Source organism: Schistocerca americana, chromosome X, assembly GCF_021461395.2.
Source record: "Schistocerca americana isolate TAMUIC-IGC-003095 chromosome X, iqSchAmer2.1, whole genome shotgun sequence".
NCBI classification, from domain to species: Eukaryota; Metazoa; Arthropoda; class Insecta; order Orthoptera; family Acrididae; genus Schistocerca; species Schistocerca americana.
In genome coordinates this window covers 263,726,952-263,749,978 of record NC_060130.1, presented here as the reverse complement: position 1 = coordinate 263,749,978, position 23,027 = coordinate 263,726,952, and the positions used below count along the sequence as shown (strand labels likewise).

At 38.7% G+C, this 23,027-nt stretch overlaps 1 protein-coding gene across 4 annotated transcripts in view; it reads left to right on the top strand.

Moving 5' to 3' along the window:
• The window catches only part of LOC124555300 (zinc finger protein GLIS2 homolog), a 137,198-nt gene extending 114,416 nt beyond the window's left edge, over positions 1-22,782 (top strand). The window contains exons 1-6 of one of the 4 annotated variants that reach the window (XM_047129173.1): positions 3,742-3,854; positions 15,982-16,085; positions 16,175-16,254; positions 18,629-18,772; positions 20,155-20,273; positions 20,918-22,782. In XM_047129173.1, the coding sequence (XP_046985129.1) occupies positions 3,824-3,854; positions 15,982-16,085; positions 16,175-16,254; positions 18,629-18,772; positions 20,155-20,273; positions 20,918-21,273 (834 nt within the window). In that variant the 5' untranslated portion in view covers positions 3,742-3,823 and the 3' untranslated portion in view covers positions 21,274-22,782. Of the gene's footprint in view, positions 1-3,741; positions 3,855-13,439; positions 13,586-15,981; positions 16,086-16,174; positions 16,255-18,628; positions 18,773-20,154; positions 20,274-20,917 lie in introns of those variants that run through there. The other 3 variants (XM_047129171.1, XM_047129172.1, XM_047129174.1) reach the window with 3 other exon arrangements.
• The last annotated feature ends 245 nt before the right edge of the window (positions 22,783-23,027 follow it).

Genomic DNA, 23,027 nt, shown 5'->3' with positions numbered 1-23,027 from the left:
GCACTTTTCGTTATTGAGAGTCAATTGACAATTTTCGCACCATACAAATATCTTTTCTAAATCGTTTTGAAATTTGTTTTGGTCTTCTGGTGACTTCACTGGTCGATAAACGAGAGCTTCATCTGCAAACAACCTAAGACGGCTGCTCAGATTGTCTCCCAAATCGTTTATATAGATAAAGAACAGCAAAGGGCCTATAGCACTACCGTGGGGAATGCCAGAAGTCACTACCAACCAGTCGCGGAAACATTGACCAATTCAGAAATCACTTCTGTTTTGCTCAATGACTTTCCGTGTGTCACAACAAACTGCGACCTCTTTGACAGGAAATTACGAATCCAGTCACATGTTGTTGTTGTTGTGGTCTTCAGTCCTGAGACTGGTTTGATGCAGCTCTCCATGCTACTCTATCCTGTGCAAGCTGCTTCATCTCCCAGTACCTACCGCAACCTACATCCTTCTGAATCTGCTTAGTGTATTCATCTCTTGGTCTCCCTCTACGATTTTTACCCTCCACGCTGCCCTCCAATGCCAAATTTGTGATCCCTTGATGCCTCAGAACATGTCCTACTAACCGGTCCCTTCTTTTTGTCAAGTTGTGCCACAAACTTCTCTTCTCCCCAATTCTATTCAATACTTCATCATTAGTTATGTGATCTACCCATCTAATCTTCAGCATTCTTCTGTAGCACGACATTTTGAAACCTTCTATTCTTTTCTTGTCCAAACTATTTACCGTCTATGTTTCACTTCCATACATGGCTACACTCCATACAAATACTTTCAGAAACGACTTCCTGACGCTTAAAACTATACTCGATGTTAACAAATTTCTCTTCTTCAGAAATGCTTTCCTCGCCATTGTCAGTCTACATTTTATATCTTCTCTACTTCGACCATCATCAGTTATTTTGCTCCCCAAATAGCAAAACTCCTTTACTACTTTAAGTGTCTCATTTCCTAATCTAATTCCCTCAGCATCACCCGACTTAATTTAAAAAAAAAATGGTTCAAATGGCTCTGAGCACTATGGGACTCAACTGCTGAGGTCATTAGTCCCCTAGAACTTAAAACTAGTTAAACCTAACTAACCTAAGGACATCACAAACATCCATGCCCGAGGCAGGATTCGAACCTTCGACCGTAGCGGTCTTGCGGTTCCAGACTGCAGCGCCTTTAACCCTTTGTTTCCTGACATAAGAAAAAATTTGCTTTTTAACATTTTCTTTGCAGAATTTATGCTATTGTGGCCTCAAATGACGGTAGAATTTTTTGTAAAATTTTATTTTATTTTGCACAACTTTTTTCTCTCCTGGTACTCAGAAGTACCGTCAGACTCCATGGACAGAATCACAACATGCGCAGAAAAATGCTACAATTTTTATAACTTGTACTTTATTCCATGTAAATATTAAATATTTTTACATTAGAAAATTAATTAACAGAAATATGATATTTCTGAATTTTTTTTTAAATTTCGCGTAAATTTATTCTAGAGCAACTTCACAATGCATAGTAACTTAGCTATACATTTTTGACAGTGTATACATATCACATATTTAGTGATACCTCATGAAATCGTAGGAAACAGTTCTTTTTTTCATTGCAGCACAAATATACTTTACATGTACTACATTGTGAATGTGGTCTCGACTGAATTTTATTTTTCTCACACATTTCGCATCGTCCTCTTTTGCAACTGAACACTACAAAATGGTTTCCTCGGTTGCCAAGACGTACATCCTTCGGAACAGAAAAGTTATCCTTCGTTCTCTTTGGGAGAGTTATTTCATCTTTACCAGAGTTTCTCTTTTTGAGATTTGGCACTTGCTGTTCATTCATTAGCCCTAGTGCCACAGCACGCCTGAATTCTAGCAGTGGCAGTGCCCCATGTAGATCACTGAAAATGACGTAAGCATTGACAAAAGCAATTTCTATTGCTCCACAGAACAGACGGTGCCACCATTTCTTTCATCGCTTGTCAAGACCATAAGTTGAACGTAATCTGTCTGCATGATCCACACCACCCATGTTTTTATTGTAATCACATACAATAACTGGACATGGTATAGTCATCTTAGTTCCATCTTTCTCATTTTTTGTCACTACGCTCTGTTCAGTGCCATGGAAGTTTGACGCAAAATACACTACTTTATTTTCCTTCCATTGAAATACTGTTAGGTCTAAAGATGACTCTCTGTGATTTGATTTAGACATTTTTCTTTAGGTAAATTCCCTGGCAAACCTTTCCTGTTTGTTCTAATTGTACCACAGGCAAATGTATTTACCGATTTCTGTGTGAGAAAAAGTGGACAGAACAACTAGTGAGAGGTAATGCATTGTTGCTACAATAAAGTGTTCACACAACCTGACGGTACTCGTAAGTCCGCCTTATATTTTCCACTTTATCACATTCACATGTAACGTAATGCTTCAAACTATTATAAAAAAACAAAGAAGGTAAGTACGTACAATGGAAAACTCAACGGAAGTTTCAATAAATTGCGCACAAATTCAGGCAACACCATGGAAATAAGTACATACAATCTTCTGCTTCCACAGCAGCGCGCGAAAAACAATTTCAAGCTCTGACCGCCAGAGAGGTCTATGTATTGCACAATAACATCTATGAATCAGTAGAGCAGAGTTACTGTTACGTACCGACAGGCTCTCAGATCACGAAACTGCACCACGAGAAAATAATGAAAGTCAAAACTTACTGGTACTTTTAAGTACCGTCAGGCAACAAAGGGTTAACCGCACGGCCACTGCGGCCGGCCGACTTAATTCAACTACATTCCATTATCCTCGTTTTGCTTTTGTTGATGTTCATCTTATATCCTCCTTTCAAGGCACTGTCCATTCCGTTCAACTGCTCTTCCAAGTCCTTTGCTGTCTCTGACAGAATTACAATGTCATCGGCGAACCTCAAAGTTTTTATTTCTTCTCCATGGATTTTAATACCTACTCCGAATTTTTCTTTTGTTTCCTTTACTGCTTGTTCAATATAAAGATTGAATAACATTGGGAAGAGGCTGTAGCCCTGTCTCACTTCCTTCCCAACCACTGCTTCCCTTTCATGTCCCTCGACTCTTATAACTGCCATCTGGTTTCTGTACAAATTGTAAATAGCCTTTCGCTCCCTGTATTTTACCCCTGCCACCTTTAGAATTTGAAAGAGAGTATTATCCAGTCACATGACGGAGACGAAATTCCATAAACCGCTTGTGTGGTACAGTGTCAAAAGACTTCCGGAAATCCAGAAACATGGAATCAATTTGAAATCCATTGTCAATAGCTCTCAACACTTGTGACTAAGATATTAATAAAAATAACCATACATTAATGTTTTTGTAATAAAACTGATAGTCCAAAGGGTTAGAAGGAACTGCCACTCAATACACCAAAGCCTAAATTGTTCTGCACTACCCGTGCATCGTCAGCGAAACTGTCTGGGAGTGCCGGTGACCCTACCTGACAGAACTGTTTGGTTACAGTCTCTTTAACGTTTTGCAGTTTTTACGACACGATGAGAGCAGCTACTGTCCAATACGCTTGACAGGGCAGTTTGTGATTGCGAGGGCGCCGTGCATCGATTTGGCACGCCACTCCGTCCCACGTGATTGACGCGCGTCTCGGCCGAGGTTATTGGCGGCCAGGGAGGGAATCTGGTCTGGATAAGTCCAGTTTACATGGAGATATCAGTCGGCACACGCTGGCCTCTGACCCGCAACTAGCGCTAACCGGTTGCCTGTTTTGCTGTCAGCTTTGGAGGCGCTCCCATGGACAGTTAGTGTCCTTCCAGCTCTGGCGCAGAGCAAACATGGGCTCCATCGTTCGTTGCTGTCATCCAGGTAATTAGACGCCCAGTTGCTCGCTTCTGCTGCACACTCTTTACTAAGTAATTCCTGTCACTCTCCATATTATCCCCAATGAACGTAATGGAAAATGTATCCTTATCAAGTAAACAAAGCTCATTGCACTTTCATGTATCAATTACTTTCATATTCTTTAGACCAATTTGAAGTATGTTGTTTTCATTTGTTGACTATAACAAAACAACACACCGCTATCTTTTTCTGGAAATAAACGGCTCTTTCACTGTGCTACATGTTTCGTATTTTTAACTCATTTTACAGAGTGTACTCATTCCAGAGCCAAAAAAAGCATTGAAATATATTGTATTTGTTTAATGTAAGCTTAGAATCCTATAACGTAAGTAAAACTCAAACACTGTTAGCAATTGAGTGCCTCATTTATGGAAGAACATTGTTTAACCCATTAAATTGCAATTGTGTCAGTAACTGAGCATTAAAGAAATAAGTATTGATGACCTCTTTCTTAGAATGTCAATCGTCAGTACATTAAGGTATGCAATATCTGCAATCCTAGTTGTACTTGGAATGTGTTCAGTGCTTGCTTTTGTTCACAGATCTCATAAAATTACTTGTACCCCATGGCGTGAGACGTCGAAATGGAATATTTCAGTATGAATGAAACGAAACGTCTTCACTTTTAGTTCGGGCAGTTTTACTACAACGATCTATGTAGAAAGACCAGCTTTACATTGTTGCATCGAGCAAAAACTTAAGAAATAAAACTGTTATTAGAGTCTCTATAATTATTTTCCATGATTGGCCTGTGGCTGTCACATGAATTTATTTTTTTTTGTGCAACAATAAAAACATAAAAATTAAAACATATTAGATCAAATATTTTTGTTGCATGTGATATTGTAATAAATACACGATATGAAAACCCTGTGTGTGTTTATTCTCTCTCCAGTACTAGGTTTAATTCTCGTCATTTTCCAATACAGAAAATGTTCAGAGTAACGCAATTCATGTTGTTAAAAATCCTTTTGATGCAATAAACAGCCTAAAAATGGAGAGTCGTGTCCTGCATAATTTTCACCGTTAGAAAACAACGTTATGTGAAAATATATAATGTACGGTCAACTTGTTCTTGTAAATTGCTTACGTCTGCTGTGATCTTACCTAACTTTCACAAATTAGACATTTTCTGTATCAGAAGAATTGGCAATTACCGTGCGCATTATATAAGACAAATAATATGTTGGTTTGTATTGAAATCGTAGTAATTTAAATTTAGTTAAAATATTCCTGAAACTTCAGATTTTTTTGGATAAAGGCTAAACAGATTTGCATGAGCCGTTGTGTGTGTTCTAAATTGTTGCCAGTGGCTTGAATTGTTTGCGAAACATTGCTGAAAATTTTAGATGTTTCAGGAAAATCCAGAGTCCTAATCTTTTAACCAATTTTTAGTAAAACACGAATTAGCTTCCCCCGAAGTCGACACTATTGTTACGTATGTTATCATCATCTTCTTCTATAAACATTTTCCATATTTGTGGTGTATTTAATTTTTTGTCGTAATATGAATTCATGTATTGTGTAGACACAGAAGGTATTTCAACTCAGAACTATGAGCGTCGACACATTTTTTACGCTCTCTCATCGATCGTCAAAGGTGTTTATAAGTAAAGAGGCAGTAAAAAATTAATGCCTTCATGGTCTCAAAACTAATCAGGTTCATCTGAATTATAATTTTTGGCCTTGTGTCCAAATGAGAAAACATTTCTATACCTTATAAGGTGGCTTCATAACAATGACTGTCAATGTACAGCGGCTTTTGGAGTGTGTTTGTAAAGTGAAGTAAGTACTATGCATCATAGCTGACCAGCCGAAATTTTAATGGTCTTTAATCTCTACAACATAGAGGAAGTATAACTGATATTTTTAAGCTTAATGACAGAACAAGTCTCTATAAACTGTCTACTAGTTATTTAAAATAATTATGATAACAGTCGGACCTTTGATGAGGAAAGCTGCATAATGTTATGAAATCTGTAGAGACCAGAAGCACAGGTGAGCGTGCTTTACAGCTCAGCACCCATCCTTCACACTAACAAAAGAAAGAAAATATCCCTGTGAAATGCCAAATAATTCTCGTAATGGTACGGTTGTGGTGTGATGGTGTTTTCAGTACCTAATAACTACGACGTTAATGATAATTCAGTTGTTAAAAACCATTCAGAAGCGAAGCTCGCACAAAATATTTGTTATTCAAGACAACAAGTTTCAACAGTCTTAGCTGTCACCTTCAGGTGTTAAACATTTTTTGTAGTAAAGCGTGTTCATTTCATGCTGAACCTCATGCACAAGATGTCAAGTGGATAAAACTCGGCACGCTATAAACGTTTGTCATAGCTGACAGTTGCACCTTGTACGCTATTTAAAGTGGATTCGCTCTGTTTAGTATATGTCCAGCATACGTAAACATATGCGCTGTTGTGTACTGTATTTGTATCATGTAACAAGCACCTGTGAGCAGTATGTATATGGTCACGGCCTTTTCGACAAGGTGCTGTGTGTCTTTAAACATTTTAGCGATGTCAGACGTTTAGAATGTGCTGTGTTTTATTCACTTGACATCTTGTGCATGAGGCTCAGCATAAAACGAATATGTTTTACCGCAAAAAACTGTTCAAGACCTGAAGATGACAACTAAGACTGTTGAAACCGGTTGTCTTGAGTAAAAAATATTTTGTGCGATCTTGGCTTCTGAATGCTTTTTACCAATTGAAACAGATCACCCTTCAGTACTCTCATGAGTTGTACAGTCATAGAAAATGTCATAAATTCAGTTCCGTAGGATGATGGATAGCAGCAGGAGAGTAACAACTCTGTCGACATCTATTTTTTTGGGGTTTTTTTTTTTACTGTGATCCAACACATATTTTTCTGCCTAACGTTTTTTTAGTTTTCTGAAACACCTTCATAGTCTGTGGCAATAGGTGCTTAGTTTCTCTTGTGTTTACTACTTTCAGAAGCGAAAACTGTGAATACTTTAATGATCGAACTAACCAAACAACCACACAACTCTCGTCGTGGAGTCCTTCAAACATTATCGAAGCCAATGCGTATCCTGGAGCCAGTTCCGAGATGAACAGCACTATTTGTTTTATTAAGACTAATACCCAAGTCAGTTTTCTTGGATTATTTGCCGAGAGCAATGTGAGGTGTAATATAAAGAAAAATCTTGCCGTGGTGAATGTGGGTGCCACGCTGAAACTTGTGGCAAGAATCCTTAGAAAGTTAAAGTCCTCCATGACAGAGATCGTTTAAAAACATTTGTTTAGCAGATTCTTACATACTGTCTGTGTGCCTCGGATGTTTACCAAGTTGGTTAACTTAAGGAACTGATAAGATTCTAAGGAAACTCGCGGGACTCTGTAGTCTCAACAAACACCAATGAGAGACGCAAGGAGAAAGATACGATATTGCAGAGCGTGTGTTGGTCAGAAGTACGATGCATTACGGGAACATTGCACTGTACTTCTGAGCAACACAGGCAATGCAATATCGTATACATCTGCCGACGCCGGGCAACCGATTTTCAATTAAAATTTCTGCCTGTACGGGACTATAGATAATGAATGCACGAGTGCTGGTTGTAGACACATGGTTGACGTCATATGGGTCTGGTCCTGAGTCGCGCTTGGATAGCCTAATTGTAAGGCGACCGCTCGCGATAACTGGGAAATCCGGGTTCGAATCCTGCTCCGGCACAAATCTTTATTCTCATCATTCCATGATACTGATGACGGTTTTCAATGTTAGCAACTGAGAATATATTTCAAGGAGAAACATGTTGTGCGTCATCGCGAGCCTACGTCTCAAATTTCCGACGAACCCCGTTTCAGTGTTTCTAGAAACATATTACTGCTTCCAGTACACACCTAGGGTAACAACCATTATAGTAAAATTAAAGAAATCTCGACCTATACAGTGGAGTGCCGAAATTTGCTCCTCCCGCGTTCCTCCTCCGAATGGTTCAGAGAAGGAAAATTATTCTAAAAAATGTTCAAATGTGTGTGAAATCTTATGGGACTTACCTGCTAAGGTCATCAGTCCGTAAGCTTACACACTACTTAACCTAAATTATCCTAAGGACAAACACACACACCCATGCCCGAGGGAGGACTCGCACCTCCGCCGGGACCAGCCGCACAGTCCATGAGTGCAGCGCCGCAGACCGCTCGGCTAATCCCGCGCGGCAAAATTATTTTATTATTCTGGACACCGCCCACCACTCCCGTACGGTGGCCCACGAGTACAGATGTAGATATGCCGTATTATTAGATTTAGAAGAAAGGTTGCAGTTTAACTTCCTGGGGGCGTCTAGATGATTAGAGATAGAAAGCTAGGTCATCTGTATTAATATTTGAAGATATGCCTCAGTTTGTTTTGGGAAACCATAAAACACTTAAGAAAATGGCCAGACAGGTATTTGAACGACTCTCCACTAGAATATTGGTCCAGTGGTTTACCCAACCATTGCATTATTTTGGTTCTTTTGCTGGACTATTCGCGGTGTTGCATATTGGCGTCCTTCCCGGGATGCTTAGCGCTCAGCATGGTGCGACAGCGTCTGTGGAGTATAGGGTGAATGCAACAGAACCAATGGGAGGTTGAAGCTTTGAGTTGGCTCATGTGGTGTGCGCAGACGGAGGAGGGGTGCTCCCGAAAGCCAAATACGAGTCTCGAGCGGTAAACGATATTAACCTGTCATGAATGTCAACGCTTTCCACGCTATCAAATCCGATATGAGTTTCTCGTTATGGCTTTGGAAAGAGAAATTTTGCATTGTGAACTGAACGCAGAGATCGCGACAGCGCTGGCATTTCTAATCAAAAACGCCAGTTCCTGAGAATGCAGAAGGGCTCTGATTTTTTAGCTTTACTGGTTGTCCGTTGGTCCGGCGTCATTTCATACACAATTTGGGTCTATACGCTAAATTAAATAAAGGACTTTCAATAGGGCTCTCACTCTGTTTACAACGACCACGGATTTATTTAGAAAAAATATGTTACTGCTCCACCACTTCCGGATTTTCATGGCTCGAGGGAATCAGAGTATGGCTCCATTATCTCCAGTAGCCAACCGGTCTCTGTGGACCCACAATAGTTTTCATATTGACCAATCAGCTTGATGTTCTGTATCTAAAGACTCTGATGACGACGGGACATCCGAGTCCAACGGCCCTCCTCCGCACGTCACTGGACTCATATTTGGACAGAGCTCAGTTCTATTACCGTCTGTTCATCCTGATTTAGTTTCCCTGCCGATGAAACGAATGCTTCTTGAACAATGTTGCCTTTACCATTCTTGTCCAATGAGCCTTTTCTTCGCCACCCAGGTTGGTGGTTTTATGGCTCAGTGCCCTTCTACAGCCCTAGATATAAGGTTACCATGTCGGTGATTGTGACCCCAAGGGAGGGGGTAAAGAAGGGGGATGGACGTTTCCAATTGAACATTTATTCCGAAGGGCTTGGGGACCAACTGTGGTATTCGCCGTGCCGCCCGATGAAATGCCCGAAAACCCTGGCCCGAAGTAAAATACGAACCAGTTCTCTAATGAACTCGACGTCAGTGGGTCGCGTTGACTTTTCTTCGCTGATTCGACTCCTCGTTACGATGAAGTGCTATTATTGTCAGTGCAGACATAAAATCAGTTGAACCAAGCTCAGTAATATTTTCATCTTCACGACCTTCGCGGTATCAAGCATACATGTGTACACTGTTTCCTCGCTAAACTGTGTATCAGTTAGTGTAACGGTACAAAAACGCATTTCAGCTGTTAAGTATTCCTTCGTTTAATTCGTTGATCAAATGGCTTAGCTATAACGAACCGTCGATGTTTCTGTCTATATAACATAATGGTTACGTCAGACCAACCCAAGATAATTTTTTTATTCGATTCCTGAACTCGGGAGGACGACGGTTCAATCCCGCGTCCGGCCATCCTGATTTAGGTTTTCCGTGATTTCCCTAAATCGCTCCAGGCAAATGCCGGGATGGTTCCTTTCAAAGGGCACGGCCGACTTCCTTCCCCGTCCTTCCCTAATGCGATGAGACCGATGACCTCGCTGTCTGGTCTCCTTCCCCAAAACAACCAACCCCCCATTCCTGAACACCACTATAACATTCGGTGTATTAATGGGTTTTGCACTGTTACACTGTCCGAGCCTGATGTTCGATAGTTACCACAAACAGTATTAAAACAACCATTATCATGCGTGAATCTTTTTGTAACTAAACCAACACATTAAATCAACACATTTCTTACCTGTGTATGTTTACAGTGGTGAACAAACAATAAGTTTAGTTTGGCCCTAAATGTCCAAATATGCATCATTTGATACGCAATGCGGCGTCAAAGAGAAGACAGGTTTTAAGGGCTTCAGTGAAATGAAATGAAATGAATTATGTATTATTTCTCCAAATATCCTTGCCGAAGGTATGCACTGTGTTCAGCTTCAATCTGATTTCATTCACTGTACCAGCGCAGCAACGCTCCTCGGAGTGTTCAGAACATTTGATAACTGAATTAGTTCAAACACAACAAATATTCACATAATCAGTCCCGCTGCGCATAACCCGCCGTGGTGGAAATAAGACTGTTCACACCGTCCTCAGGAATGAAATTCGGGGCTTTAATTAGCGAGATCATTCTGCCCTCCCTTTCAGCTGGTCCCCATAATTAGAAGTGCTTACCAAAACCTAGACCTACCATAGGCATCAGGACGTGTGACATCAACACGAGACGCCAGAAAACACTATCTGCTGGGAAAAAAGAAACAAAATGGGAAATTTAAAGTTCATCTGTGTTGTATGTAAACGTAGGCTTCCGCGGCCTTTGTCACAATCAATAAAATTCTTCTGCGTTTGCGACCGCATTGTCAGCTACAAAATTCCGACGTTTCAGCGACTATTGCAAGACGCCTTCGTCAGGGTTTATTGCTAACTGCTGAATGTGCACTAGTTTAATTACTTGAATACTATAGAGGAGTGCTGTCATTGGATATGAGGGTGAGGAGGAAGGGTATTAGGTGTCCATTTATTGGCCTTTGCATTGCGTCTTGTCATTGGCGGAAATAGGCGTTTTCCATGAGAGTTTTCTTTATTGCTTGCCTTTGGTGGAAATCGGCGAATAGGAAATTGAGCGGCGACGGTGGCGTAGCGCCTAACTGCCCAGTATCGGCTAGGGCGCGTCAGCACTCTGTGTACCTCCGCCGCTGCGGCCTACTGCGCGCCTGTTGCTTTGCGTGAGCTGTCCTTCCTCAAAGCTGTCACTGCTGGCAGCCAAGACGCTGGGAGTCGTTACCCGTCTTCTCTATTCATGTTGTCAGCCCGTTTGGCTATTTCTATAGCCTCTCTGATCTTCCTCCTCAAGCTAAACGGCTGTTTCGCCAGTATGCGTGCCTCTCGAAATTCAATCTCCATCCTCCACTGTTCCTGGTGTTCTGCCACCACTGATTTGTTGTATGGTTTGAGACCGATATATCTCTCGTGTTCAGATAACCTTGTGCTTATTGGACTCCCAGTCTCGCCTACATACACCAGACACATTCACACCCGATTTCATAAACTCTGTGTTTATCTTTCTCCCCGTAAACAGCGCGAGGGTTCGTGTCCTCGACGAAAATCAAAAATGAAACGATAATTATAACTTATTACAGTCCGTATTAATCCTACCACGAGAAGCAATGCAAATCAATCGCAGACGACCTAGGCACACTGCACCTCAAGTACCGGTAGTTCCAAAGTGTGCCCGCATCCCGTGGTCGTGCGGTAGCGTTCTCGCTTCCCACGCCCGGGTTCCCGGGTTCGATTCCCGGCGGGGTCAGGGATTTTCTCTGCCTCGTGATGGCTGGGTGTTGTGTGATGTCCTTAGGTTAGTTAGGTTTAAGTAGTTCTAAGTTCTAGGGGACTGATGACCATAGATGTTAAGTCCCATAGTGCTCAGAGCCATTTGAACCATTTTTTTCCAAAGTGTACCGCTATCCATCCTTGACCGAGGTGTTGGGTTTTCACCCAGTTACAATGCCCCCTAAACGCGAGGGTGATTTTTACGTTCATAACTAAAATGGTGAATCTAGAGAAGACCACTACACTAAGAGACTGTATATCTGCTGGTGTTCCGAAGATCGCAGTTCAACATAGCATACAACAAACAATTACTATTTCTTTTTTAGTTCTTTACTACAAATCAGACATGACAACCATCTGAATGAAGAAATAACGAAGGTGATATAGAGAAGGCCTGACGCAAATTTCTTCATAAGAGATATGGTGAGAAAACGGATAGTGTATGCGTAAGCTAACTTAGAAAACAGCATCCTGCCACAAATCTGCATAAACCTTCATTTATTTATAGACCATAACCGATTTCGGGTTTCGAAACTCATTCTACATTTGGCTTGTGTTGGGCTGTATGATACAGACCCGAAGTGGTGTGCTACGATGCCATCCAACAGCCTCCTTGGCTGTATATATACATCACGTTATTATTAAAGGAAACATTAACTTTGTTATACAAATATTATCTTGTTTTTGAAATGTACCCACATGTTTCTCAAACCGATTCGTGTGACCAAAGCTTGAAAAAAGTCAAATGAAAACGATATAACCTCCCTCTCTCCATCCCCTCCAACTGCCCTCTCCCCCCATGTCTCTCTCTCTCTCTCTCTCTCTCTCTCTCGCGCGCGCGCGCGCGCGCGCGCGCGCTTGTAGAACATTAATTTTAATAATAAACGCTGAGAAACGAAGGATCATTAATAGGACAGGAAAATATTATGGAAAAAAATTGGCTCTAAGTATTGGCCTGTCTTACCATTTTTTTTTTTTTTTTAGAACGTCCCTTACTTGACTGGGGAGATGTGATGCATATACGGACAGCATGTCCGTTTTTCGTGTTTTGTACAGCTGTGGTCTGGTATTCCAGCTACTTATTTATTAGGTATGCTTATTCCATGGATCCGTACATGCGACTAATTCGCTTGGATGGTATGCTAAATTATAAAATATCTTCCACCTTCCACGGTGTTGAAATCTTGGCAGAATTAATAAATGATAAAGTGAGAGACAAGAGGACAGAGAAAGGCGCACACACAAACCGAATTGCAGGTCCCTCCTGCTATTAACTGTTTTGACATTATCGTACCCATCGCAGTTTCAATGCCAAAAACAAGTTACATAAGGGAGGGCTAATCCATTGCAGCAATGAGACCGACGCAAGAGAAGTGAAAAATTAGTATGAAACCATGTTAGTATGTGGCATAATTTTTGGTGCTCCACATATTTTCCCTTCAGATGCGCTCGTTTCGTCAGCTAGTGCTGCTCGGTGTTCTGGCCTGCGTGCAGAGACTGATGTCCCATTCCTGTTTTGCCATAGATTTGCAAGGAAGCGACAGTTGGCAGCAAACCTGAACGAGCATCTGCAGATGATGCCTTGCGCCAGACGCAAGCCGAGACTGGTTAAACCGGTTTGCAGACGGCTGGACGCTGTTTAACGATGGGGACCATTCTGGCGGGCTTTGTGCACTCTGACGGGTCTATCTACGGGAAATAAGTCTCTCTGGGTCAAGTGCCCCACTGCGGACAACATGCTTGGTTTTCTTCAGTTTCTGTAGCACAGTTTTAGATGTTATGGGCCGGCCGAGGTGGCCGAGCGGTTCTAGGCGCTACAGTCTGGAACCGCGCTACCGCTACGGTCGCAGGTTGGAATCCTGCCTCGGGCATGGATGTGTGTTATGTCCTTAGGTTAGTAAGTAGTTCTAAGTTCTAGGGGACTGATGACTTCAGATGTTAAGTCCCATAGTGCTCAGAGCCTAGATGTTATGGAGGAAGATTTTTACGGGACCTATGTGCAGAGAAGATCCACATTCGTATTACAAGGACAACAAAATCGACTCACGCTAGTAACTTCTGCGCAAAAATTGCTGATTCTTACGTAGTTTTCATGTATCGGAGGCTACCGTCATTGAATGTTTGTACGATCCACCCCTTGATGTCTATTTATAAGCACTTCATAAGTCGTGAAAGTGCGTAACATACTCCACTCATATTCTCCGTCCCTGAATTTGTCATGTCGATCTGCGAATGAAACAGGTGCTTGCTTATTGGGATTTTGGAGACTTTTTCTGCCCTGTTGGCTGAAGGAAAAACACCACTGAAAAGACAATAGAAAAGATTTTATTGTTAAAGTTTACATTCGTTGGATTGTCTCGATTTTGCCAAGAGTAGCTACCTCGAAACTTACATGTGTACTTTTAACTGCTTACAATATCACTTTCACCCGTCTAGTAGGGACGTTTAAGGCACTGTTTGGCGCTGAATATGAAACTGAGTCAGCACCAAAGTGTCAAAGGATCTTGACGTACATAACAGTTCTCTTGGCATTAGGTGTAATGCGTTCCTCGCAAGGCAGTGGCGAGGATCATATGAATCAGGGACCAAGCTGACTGCCTGGCGAGGGCGCCGATGGAATAGCCGCTTCAGTATGCCGACCACACTATAGCTGCCACACCAAATTATTACAGAACTCATGCACTAACACATGCAGAAAAACATTACATCTACATTGCTTTACCTTCACAACTTAATGCAGTTAAAGTATTTCTGGAAGAACCGTAAACATTTCTGAAAGTACTTCTGTGGTCCACTTCAAGTGGAAAAGGTAACATACAAGTGGCTAAAGAATTTATAAACACAAAACACGCTAAAAATTAACAATGATTTAAATTAAATTTTAAAAAATCCTGGAGTCACCTTTCCTCCTCCTTTGCACTATTGAGTTTTGCTCGTGCATGTTGTCTTTAAGGCACTTTTAGAGAAGAACACTCCACTTAAAGTTGCTCACTAATTTGTCCTTGTCTTTACTTCTTCTCTGAAGGCTTAACTATTCACTCATACTCAAATACAAAAATTTCGTGATCGTTGTGGGTGCAGCTGATGTATCGATCAGTGTATGTTAGATGATTTATTGATGGTTTCAATGTGCAAGGGCTTTGTTATGTAGAAAGAACATATCAGTATCCTTTAGTGAGATGAAACTCACCCAGTGCCAGTGATATTTCACTTTACAGAAAGTCTCTGTGTTTGAGCTCCGTAACAATACAGTAAGACAACAGGTCTATCCCACCGGATATCAATCACAATGTGCCACAGAGTACATTCAATTAATGTAGAAAATGTATCTATACCACAGTATACAGATTTTCATCACACTGCTCATGTGTGTTGATGCCATTACACATGAGAGTAGCTTCATCAGAATTAGTTGACAAGGTCATCAGTCCCATTGGATGAGGGAAGGATGGGGAAGGAAATTGGCCATGCTCTTTCAAAGGAACCATCCCAGCATTTGCCTAGAGTGATTTAGGGAAACCAGCACCATGGCAGTTAGCAATTATTCATTGTAGTCTCACAGCTCGTAATGACCCTCGCTCCCAGTGGAAGATGAAGTTGCAGTACTCTTTGTGGCAGTCTGATGACCATATTTAGAAATAGTGTTCTGAACAGACGTCTGAACAAATATTAACCAAATGATTCTATAAGTCTTCACCTTTTGCCTTCATGTTGGATACAGTCTTTATGGGATTTTTCATGAGATCTGTGGACATAACAGTCTCTGTTTTAGTATTGACCCCTAGAAGACAATATCTTCTAAAACAGGATACTAGATTTAGTGGAAGGAGACACCAATAGGAGAGGTTTCTACTGCTTTGCAGAGGTTTTTATAATACAACAAATTCAGCTGAGTGCGAGTTTGGAACTGGGTTTACCAAGGCTAGTTACACATGATTAAATCACTAATACTAGTAGAACATAAATGGCGTGAGAGCAAAGAAATATTCATAATCATGACATAGACCAGTGGGAGGGGCAATGTTGTATTTAGTATCTGTACCATGCTGCTGCAATCAATAAACTGAAATTGCTGCAGACCTTAAAATAGTCTCATGATGATAGTATATTGTTCAGTTATCTGCAGAAGTCCATTTTATACAATGGCATCTTAGTCTATTTTCTTCTTACTGTAGGATATGTTGAATGATACTGAATGACATATAATTATTGCCTATTTGTGTAACACTGGTATTTTTCGTTTCAGCCCTCCCACAAGGAGCATACTGGTATTCTCACTACTTTCCTGCTGTCCCAGCACATACTATGGGGGAAGAGAACCAAAATGAAATGTCTCCATTACAGAGCCAGGTTGGTTCACATATTTCCAGGGTTTACACAGGTCTGCTCAATGTAACATGTGGAAGATGTTTTTGGTTACCTGATTTCTTTATTTGCAGAGTGACAGTGATAATAGCAGTTCTAGTACAGAGGCCAGTCCAGTAATGAATCTATCTGCTCCCCTTGAAGTACAGTGCAAGTGAGTAAACAATTTTTATATTTCTAAATATACTAAGCCTTCCAGTACACAAAATATATGCTATTATGACTAATAGCTGTATATATATTATCTTCTGAATTATTCATTCGACAACTTATATGCAAGAAGCTTTCCATTCTACTGGATTAGTCATGTATGGTCAGTGAGCAATATTTCAGCACAAACTTTACCTTATCTGCTCTATTTAGGGATATACTGGGCAGAAATAATTCCTCAGCTACAGGTGTCTATAGAGGGTATCATCACATGCTTCTTAGAGAAAATATTCAGTGAAATACTAACGTATATACTACAGAGATAATAAGGACATATAATATATTACTAGTAAATATCTAAACTGGCAACAGTTAATTGGTTGTGTTCAGCTACATCCAGATTTATAACAAAAGTTCTTCAAAGTATAGAAGTTTTTGTTAAATTGGGTATTTTGAAACCTATGAAACACATAAGGCAAGTTCCTGAGATCTGACTAAGCATCATGCGAAACATTACTATTTGCTAAGAAAAAATTAACAGCCAGTTGCTGAGTACCACAATAAGGACTGGTTTTAACTGTCTACGAGGAAGTATTTCTTGATATCACTTGTGTTCATATCAGCTTTACTGTTTTAATTCCAAGGTTTATCTTTCCATAAAAGCTGTAATTTTAATCTCAGGCAACATATTGTTTCATTGCAAGTTTCATTTCTCTTGCCAGAAACATAATATAATTATTCCCAATATTTGTCTTCTTATGTACCATTTCAATGGCAAATAGCATCCACTGATTACTGTCCTGAATTTACAGTTAGAAGAGTAGTGCATATCAAATCATCAATTTAGACATAATTGTGGTTAATACACTCTTAGTGACAGAGATGGTCGATATCTTTAATGGATGTAAAATAAGTTTAGAGCTTAAAATCTCTTAAATGTCAAAGTCTAGAGACAAAGCATTAACACTGTTGGATAAGGATTTCAAATGAACTTATCTAAGGCATTTTAGATGAAACTATTATCTTGGGAGCTATGTGAAACATCAAAACCTAAATCATTATAAGGGGAAAAATATTAAGAATACTCATACTAAAGTGAACGTAGCATCTTAACCACCGTGTCATCGCACTCACTCACCCTCAATATATGTTCACGCAGGAAGTCCATCATAGGTTCCTTAGCAGTTGTAGATGCAGCATTCGATAAGGTGTCAAGTTTAATCTTGGAAGATTTTAAAGACCATCTTGTCATCTGTGCCACAGTTCACGCAGACAATTAACAGTTGATAAAACACTTCATATTCAGACATTCAATTTTTAAAAAATTTAGTTGCTGAAATGACTATTAATCAAATGACTATAAAATGCTAACAATCCTCTTTTTGCAGTGAATAAAATATGTTATTTAGTCTCTATGCCTCCACTAACTATTGCAGCAGGATAAATCAGTTAATTTGAGGTGTGTGATGCTCTTCTGTAAAGACATTGTTTTTTGAAGCTATTGTTGTAGCCGTAGCCTTTATGTTCTTCTCCTAGATTATTTCCACTATTGTTGGCATCAGCTGTTTGAGAATGTCTCTGGTGACAAGTAGACACAGTTTATATCAGTGAACCCCATTCACAGTTTTATTGGTTGGCTGGTTCAGTATGACTCCTTTTAAAATCTTCTTACGCTCATCTCCACTGTTTTGTAGACTATTTATTGTTGTTGTTTCTGATATTCTTGAACACCCAGACCTTCAATTCAAGACTGCTTTTTCTTAACTGTCACTGAGTTACTCGTGGCAAAGGCACACTTTCTTGTGTAAGGTGGACTTTCTTGTGTTTACTAAAGGTTTAAAATCCTTGTTCAGCCATCCATCTTTATGTTTCGTGTGGTTTTATTATTTTTTTGGGTTTTTTTTATGCGAGTGCCAACATGGTCCATTTGTAAAGGACACTGCCACTTTCTTTACCCATCCTACCTTGAATTCACTGTTTACAGGATGTAAAACTCTAATCTTCCTTCAATTTTTTAAACTTATTGAAGGAAAAAAATGTTTTCATAGTTGATGTGCAGACATTTATGATGTTTCACTCATTTCTCATTTTGAAGGAATTCCAGCTATTTTTCTAAAAGTATTTTTATTCTTTCACAACAACTAAAAGATTATTTACCCCGTTATCTCCTAAATAACTCACAAATAGCTGAGTACACAGGAGTAAAAGATTATTTTTTAGGAAAGTTCCTTCCTGTCTTGTGAAAATTAAGTTAAAGAGGAAGTATCAATATCTATATTTAGGTACCTAGTTTATGATACTTTTATGCATCATGATGTCATTTATGGCCTATAATTCAACTTCTAATATGTGAAAAACTTAACAGAGCCTGTTTGCAGGTGGTTTCAATGTGGTCAGTGGTTTGGTAACCTGAGTGCTCTTGCTACTCATGTTGCTAGAAGTCACACGGCTCCTGGCCAAGAAGGTCTTTTCTACTGTCGGTGGGACGGTTGCAGTCGGGGTAACCGTGGCTTCAATGCGAGGTAAGTGATAACTGAGAATTATCATTTTAGGACTAACTGATAAATTTTGGTGAGTAAAGAATAATAATGTAATTTAAAATTATCTGAGCTCTGGCTGAGTGTGAGCACTTACATCTCTTATGTGTGTGATATTAAAAATTGATAAAAACATTTGGTGTGCAAGATAAGGGGAGAGAAAAGTATGAACGTAATAATGAAGAAGGCATATGCAACAAGCCATCAAATAGAAGTGAGGGAATCTTACAGACCCATACTGGATGCGTACAAAAATCAGTATTTAATAGATTTAGATTATGTACTAAAAGAACAAACAGAAGAATATGCTGTCGCAGAAGAATTAGTAAATCAACAGCTGGATCTTTAAAACAATATTGGTGCTGGAGATACATTTAGTATCTTCCATACTGTAATAGCTAGGAACTTTATGTTTGAAATGGCTTTTTTGTAGGAGTTTCAGGTGTAGATATATGTATTAAAGCACCATATAGCCATAATGAAGGTGGTTGATCAATACGTACTGGATATGAAGTATGAAAACGTTATAGCTCAAACCAATCTCTTGACAAAGGAAACAATATAATAATTTTTTCTGGACCTTTAAATAATATAAGCCAAAAGAGAAAAAATATAAAGGTATATATGAAATATTACTCTCTTAACTGTAACTAAGGAAAATCAGATGACTTGTTATTGGAAAACCAAGTCTTTCAGCCAGGAGCATTTTATGAAACTAATTAAAGTGAGGCCAGAAATTACAGTAAAAGAAAGGTGAGAATCAACACAGTGTGTTTTGTAATTTCAGAAGTAACATAACTGGAGATGAAACATAAAAAGTACAGGGTATCTGCAATGGAGGGAATAAAATTATTAAAAAAATATTCAAGTAAGAAATTTGTAAGAAACATAGTAGTGCAAGGAGGAAAAGCATTTGCTGAAAAGACAAAATAGCAGTTGCAGAAGACTGAAAGAAAATTAAGACTGCCTGAAGACAAATATGTACTGAAAGGGCTATAATGTACTAAGAAAGGGAAATTGTCTTTAGCTTATCATTATCTCTAGTGGGACGAATCAGTGGGAAACATACTGGAACAGTAGGGACTAAAAATTGTAGGGAACTCTGAAGTTTGATCTACATTATAAAGAATATTGAGGGATATGGCTGTAATACGTACATCCAGAAATAAGCAGTACATGACACAGATAGAAAAACTGGGAAAATAAATTAAAACAATGGTCCATAACATATATTAAACATGGTAAAAGACTGTTTTCAACACATTCATCTATCTTTCGAAGCAAACGCAGCAAATTTAAACAACAAATGCAATTTATTCTACAGGTTTTTGTACCATTTTGAGAACTGACAGAGCAACTTTTTTCAGGTATAAGATGTTGGTGCACGTGCGAACACACACTAATGAGAAGCCTCATCATTGTTTCAAATGTGATAAGAGTTTTAGCAGAGCAGAAAATTTAAAAATCCATGCACGTTCTCATACAGGTCAGTATTTATCACCATATGAATTAAGGTACTTAACCGTAGTATGTTTACCCAACTTTTGTTTAGGACTATTTTAGGACTATAGTGTCTGAAATAATGTGGTAAAGGAACAGTTTGCTTGCAACAGATGCTCCAGTCTGTAATGAAATATGTAACTGTCATCAGTACTGTCACCTAATGAAGAACTATTAAGTTTTATCTATTCCTTCTACAGTAAGAAATAAGTGGCGAAGTTCTCCTTTCATCTCCCAGAGTTGTACTACACAATTCTAGTAAAATATTACAATACTTATGAGATATTTGTTCTTCACACACACTTTCTAATGTAGCTTCAATTGACCTCACCTTACATATTTTAGACTTCTTCTACTGTTTGTGTAGCTAATAATCACTAAGACACATTGGATACAAGAATGGTCCTTACCATGCTCCATTCACAATATTTTATTTTAAAAACTTATAAAATGTGAGCAGTAAGGTCCTAAAAAGGGAATATACTTTACTGCTTATTTTTGTGTTAGATGAAGTCTAGGAATTATATGATTTGTAGCCAGCTGTCTTAAATTTAAGAAACAAATTATGGGAATTTATTGTATCCTTTATTTTATGCCAAAAATTATTAGCTAATGCATTTCATATTACAGGTGAACGTCCATATATATGTCCCGTACCAGGATGTGGAAAGGCTTATTCAAACTCAAGTGACCGCTTCAAGCATACAAGAACCCACTCTGTGGACAAACCATATACATGTAAGGTACCAGGCTGCTCCAAACGATACACAGATCCAAGTTCACTTCGAAAACATGTCAAAACCTATCGCCATTATCTGTGTACAAAGGAACAGCTGTCAGAGGTCACAATTCCTCTGAAACCTTCGAGTACAAACTTCCCCAGCCTCTGGGTCAATGTTCCATGGAACTTATGGGAACCTCAAAACCCTGCATGCACAGCAGAACAAGATTTGCCTCTTGACCTCAGTATCAGTGCTAAAGTATAGCATCTAAGTACAATATGTTTTTTTACCCTACATGCAATTACTTCTGCTACACACAAATCTCTGTGATCAAAAAGACAGCTTGTCTGTCTTATTTTCTGGTACCTAAATATTTGTAATGTCACTGTCAGTTTTCTTAATAGTAACATGTTGGCACAGTTGCTATCAAACATAAGTGAACTGCAACTAGATGCAGAAAGTTAATCTCATGACAGGAACTATCGATGATTTCATTGATGTAATAGTATTGCATAATGGATATTTCATAAAATAATTGCATACATGATCTTCACAAGGGGAAGATTAAAAAAAAAAGTATTGCTTGGACAATCACTAAGAATTGTGGATACTTATGTGTGGCTCTTCTGCGGAAAAATAATAACTTTTTCCGTCAGAGCATAATTGATTGCCGACTGGTAAAATGTTAAAATGGAGATGATTGATCTCAAATGTTTCATCACAAAAATTTAATAGCTTATAATTTAAGTTAAGTATGAATCAGTGAATGATAGGAGCCTGTAATAGTATGTGTAAATGTGGATGTATTTTATTTTTACCATGGCAGTGAAGCTTAAGAATTGAAGACAGCTTAATATAAGAATAAATTATGTTTGTACCTGTGTTTGTATATTTTAATGTGTGTTCTGTATTTATAGTATAAGCAGTCAAAGATGTGTGCACTTCTATTACCTGAATGTTATTTATTTAGAGAGTATTGTATTAAAGAATAATTAGTAAAAGGAATATATGATGTTTACTATATTAGGAAGAACATTTATTATAATTCTCAGTGCACATGCACAGTCATTAGTGTCTGAACATACTTTACTGGAAGTGAAACTGATTGAACTTACAACTAGTTCTGAAAGATCTGGCTTCTGTTCTCTTTTCCTACCAAGTATTAGTTAAGAAAAAATAACATTGACTGAGTGGATTTCTCCCACAGAAAATAAAAGCCATTTGTTTTCACAAACTTTTAATCCCTCCTTTAGTTACTTTCTCCATGGCTAGTCTGTGATGATGAGTAGGTGCTATTGTGAAGAGAAAAAGTTATCAGTACTGAAATTGTGACTTTCAGAAATATGATATACATAAAATTCTTCACAGTTATCAGTATTGTTCTTCAAGTGCATGATATTTGTTTGTCAAATTCTGCAGGAGTTGTGTATCAAAATATATCATACATGCAGTCCAACCACTACTTCATTAGATGATTTCAGAACCATCGTACAGAATTTATTAATGAAATAAACCCCTATCCTTTCTTACACAAAATATTTTACAAATCTATAATGGAATTTCCATAAGAAAATACAATTGTGAAACCCATGAAAATTAAAATAATGTGTGTATTTGGGCATAATTCTGAAAATTGTGAATACATGATGAGACAGGCACCCTTACTTTTTGTTATTGTATTACATGTTTTTCAGTTTGTGAATAAACGTTTTGTTGTGAATTTTATGAAATAAGAGTAATTTTTAATTGTACACTGCATTTTCCTTTTAAGTCTTATTAAAGTTATGTCTGATTTCAGGTAAATTCAAGACTACATTCAATTTAAAACTGTGTTTTAAGTTTCTGCATTGATTTTGTGTATTCTTTATTTGTTAAATTAAATTTTGGAACCTTGGTCATGAAATTTATCAAATGGAATCAAGTTTTACACTAACAAATAAAGAGTCATACAGAATAATATATCAGTGTAATGTAATATCAACAGTATGTGAAGGCACTGTCTATTTTTGATATAGCAT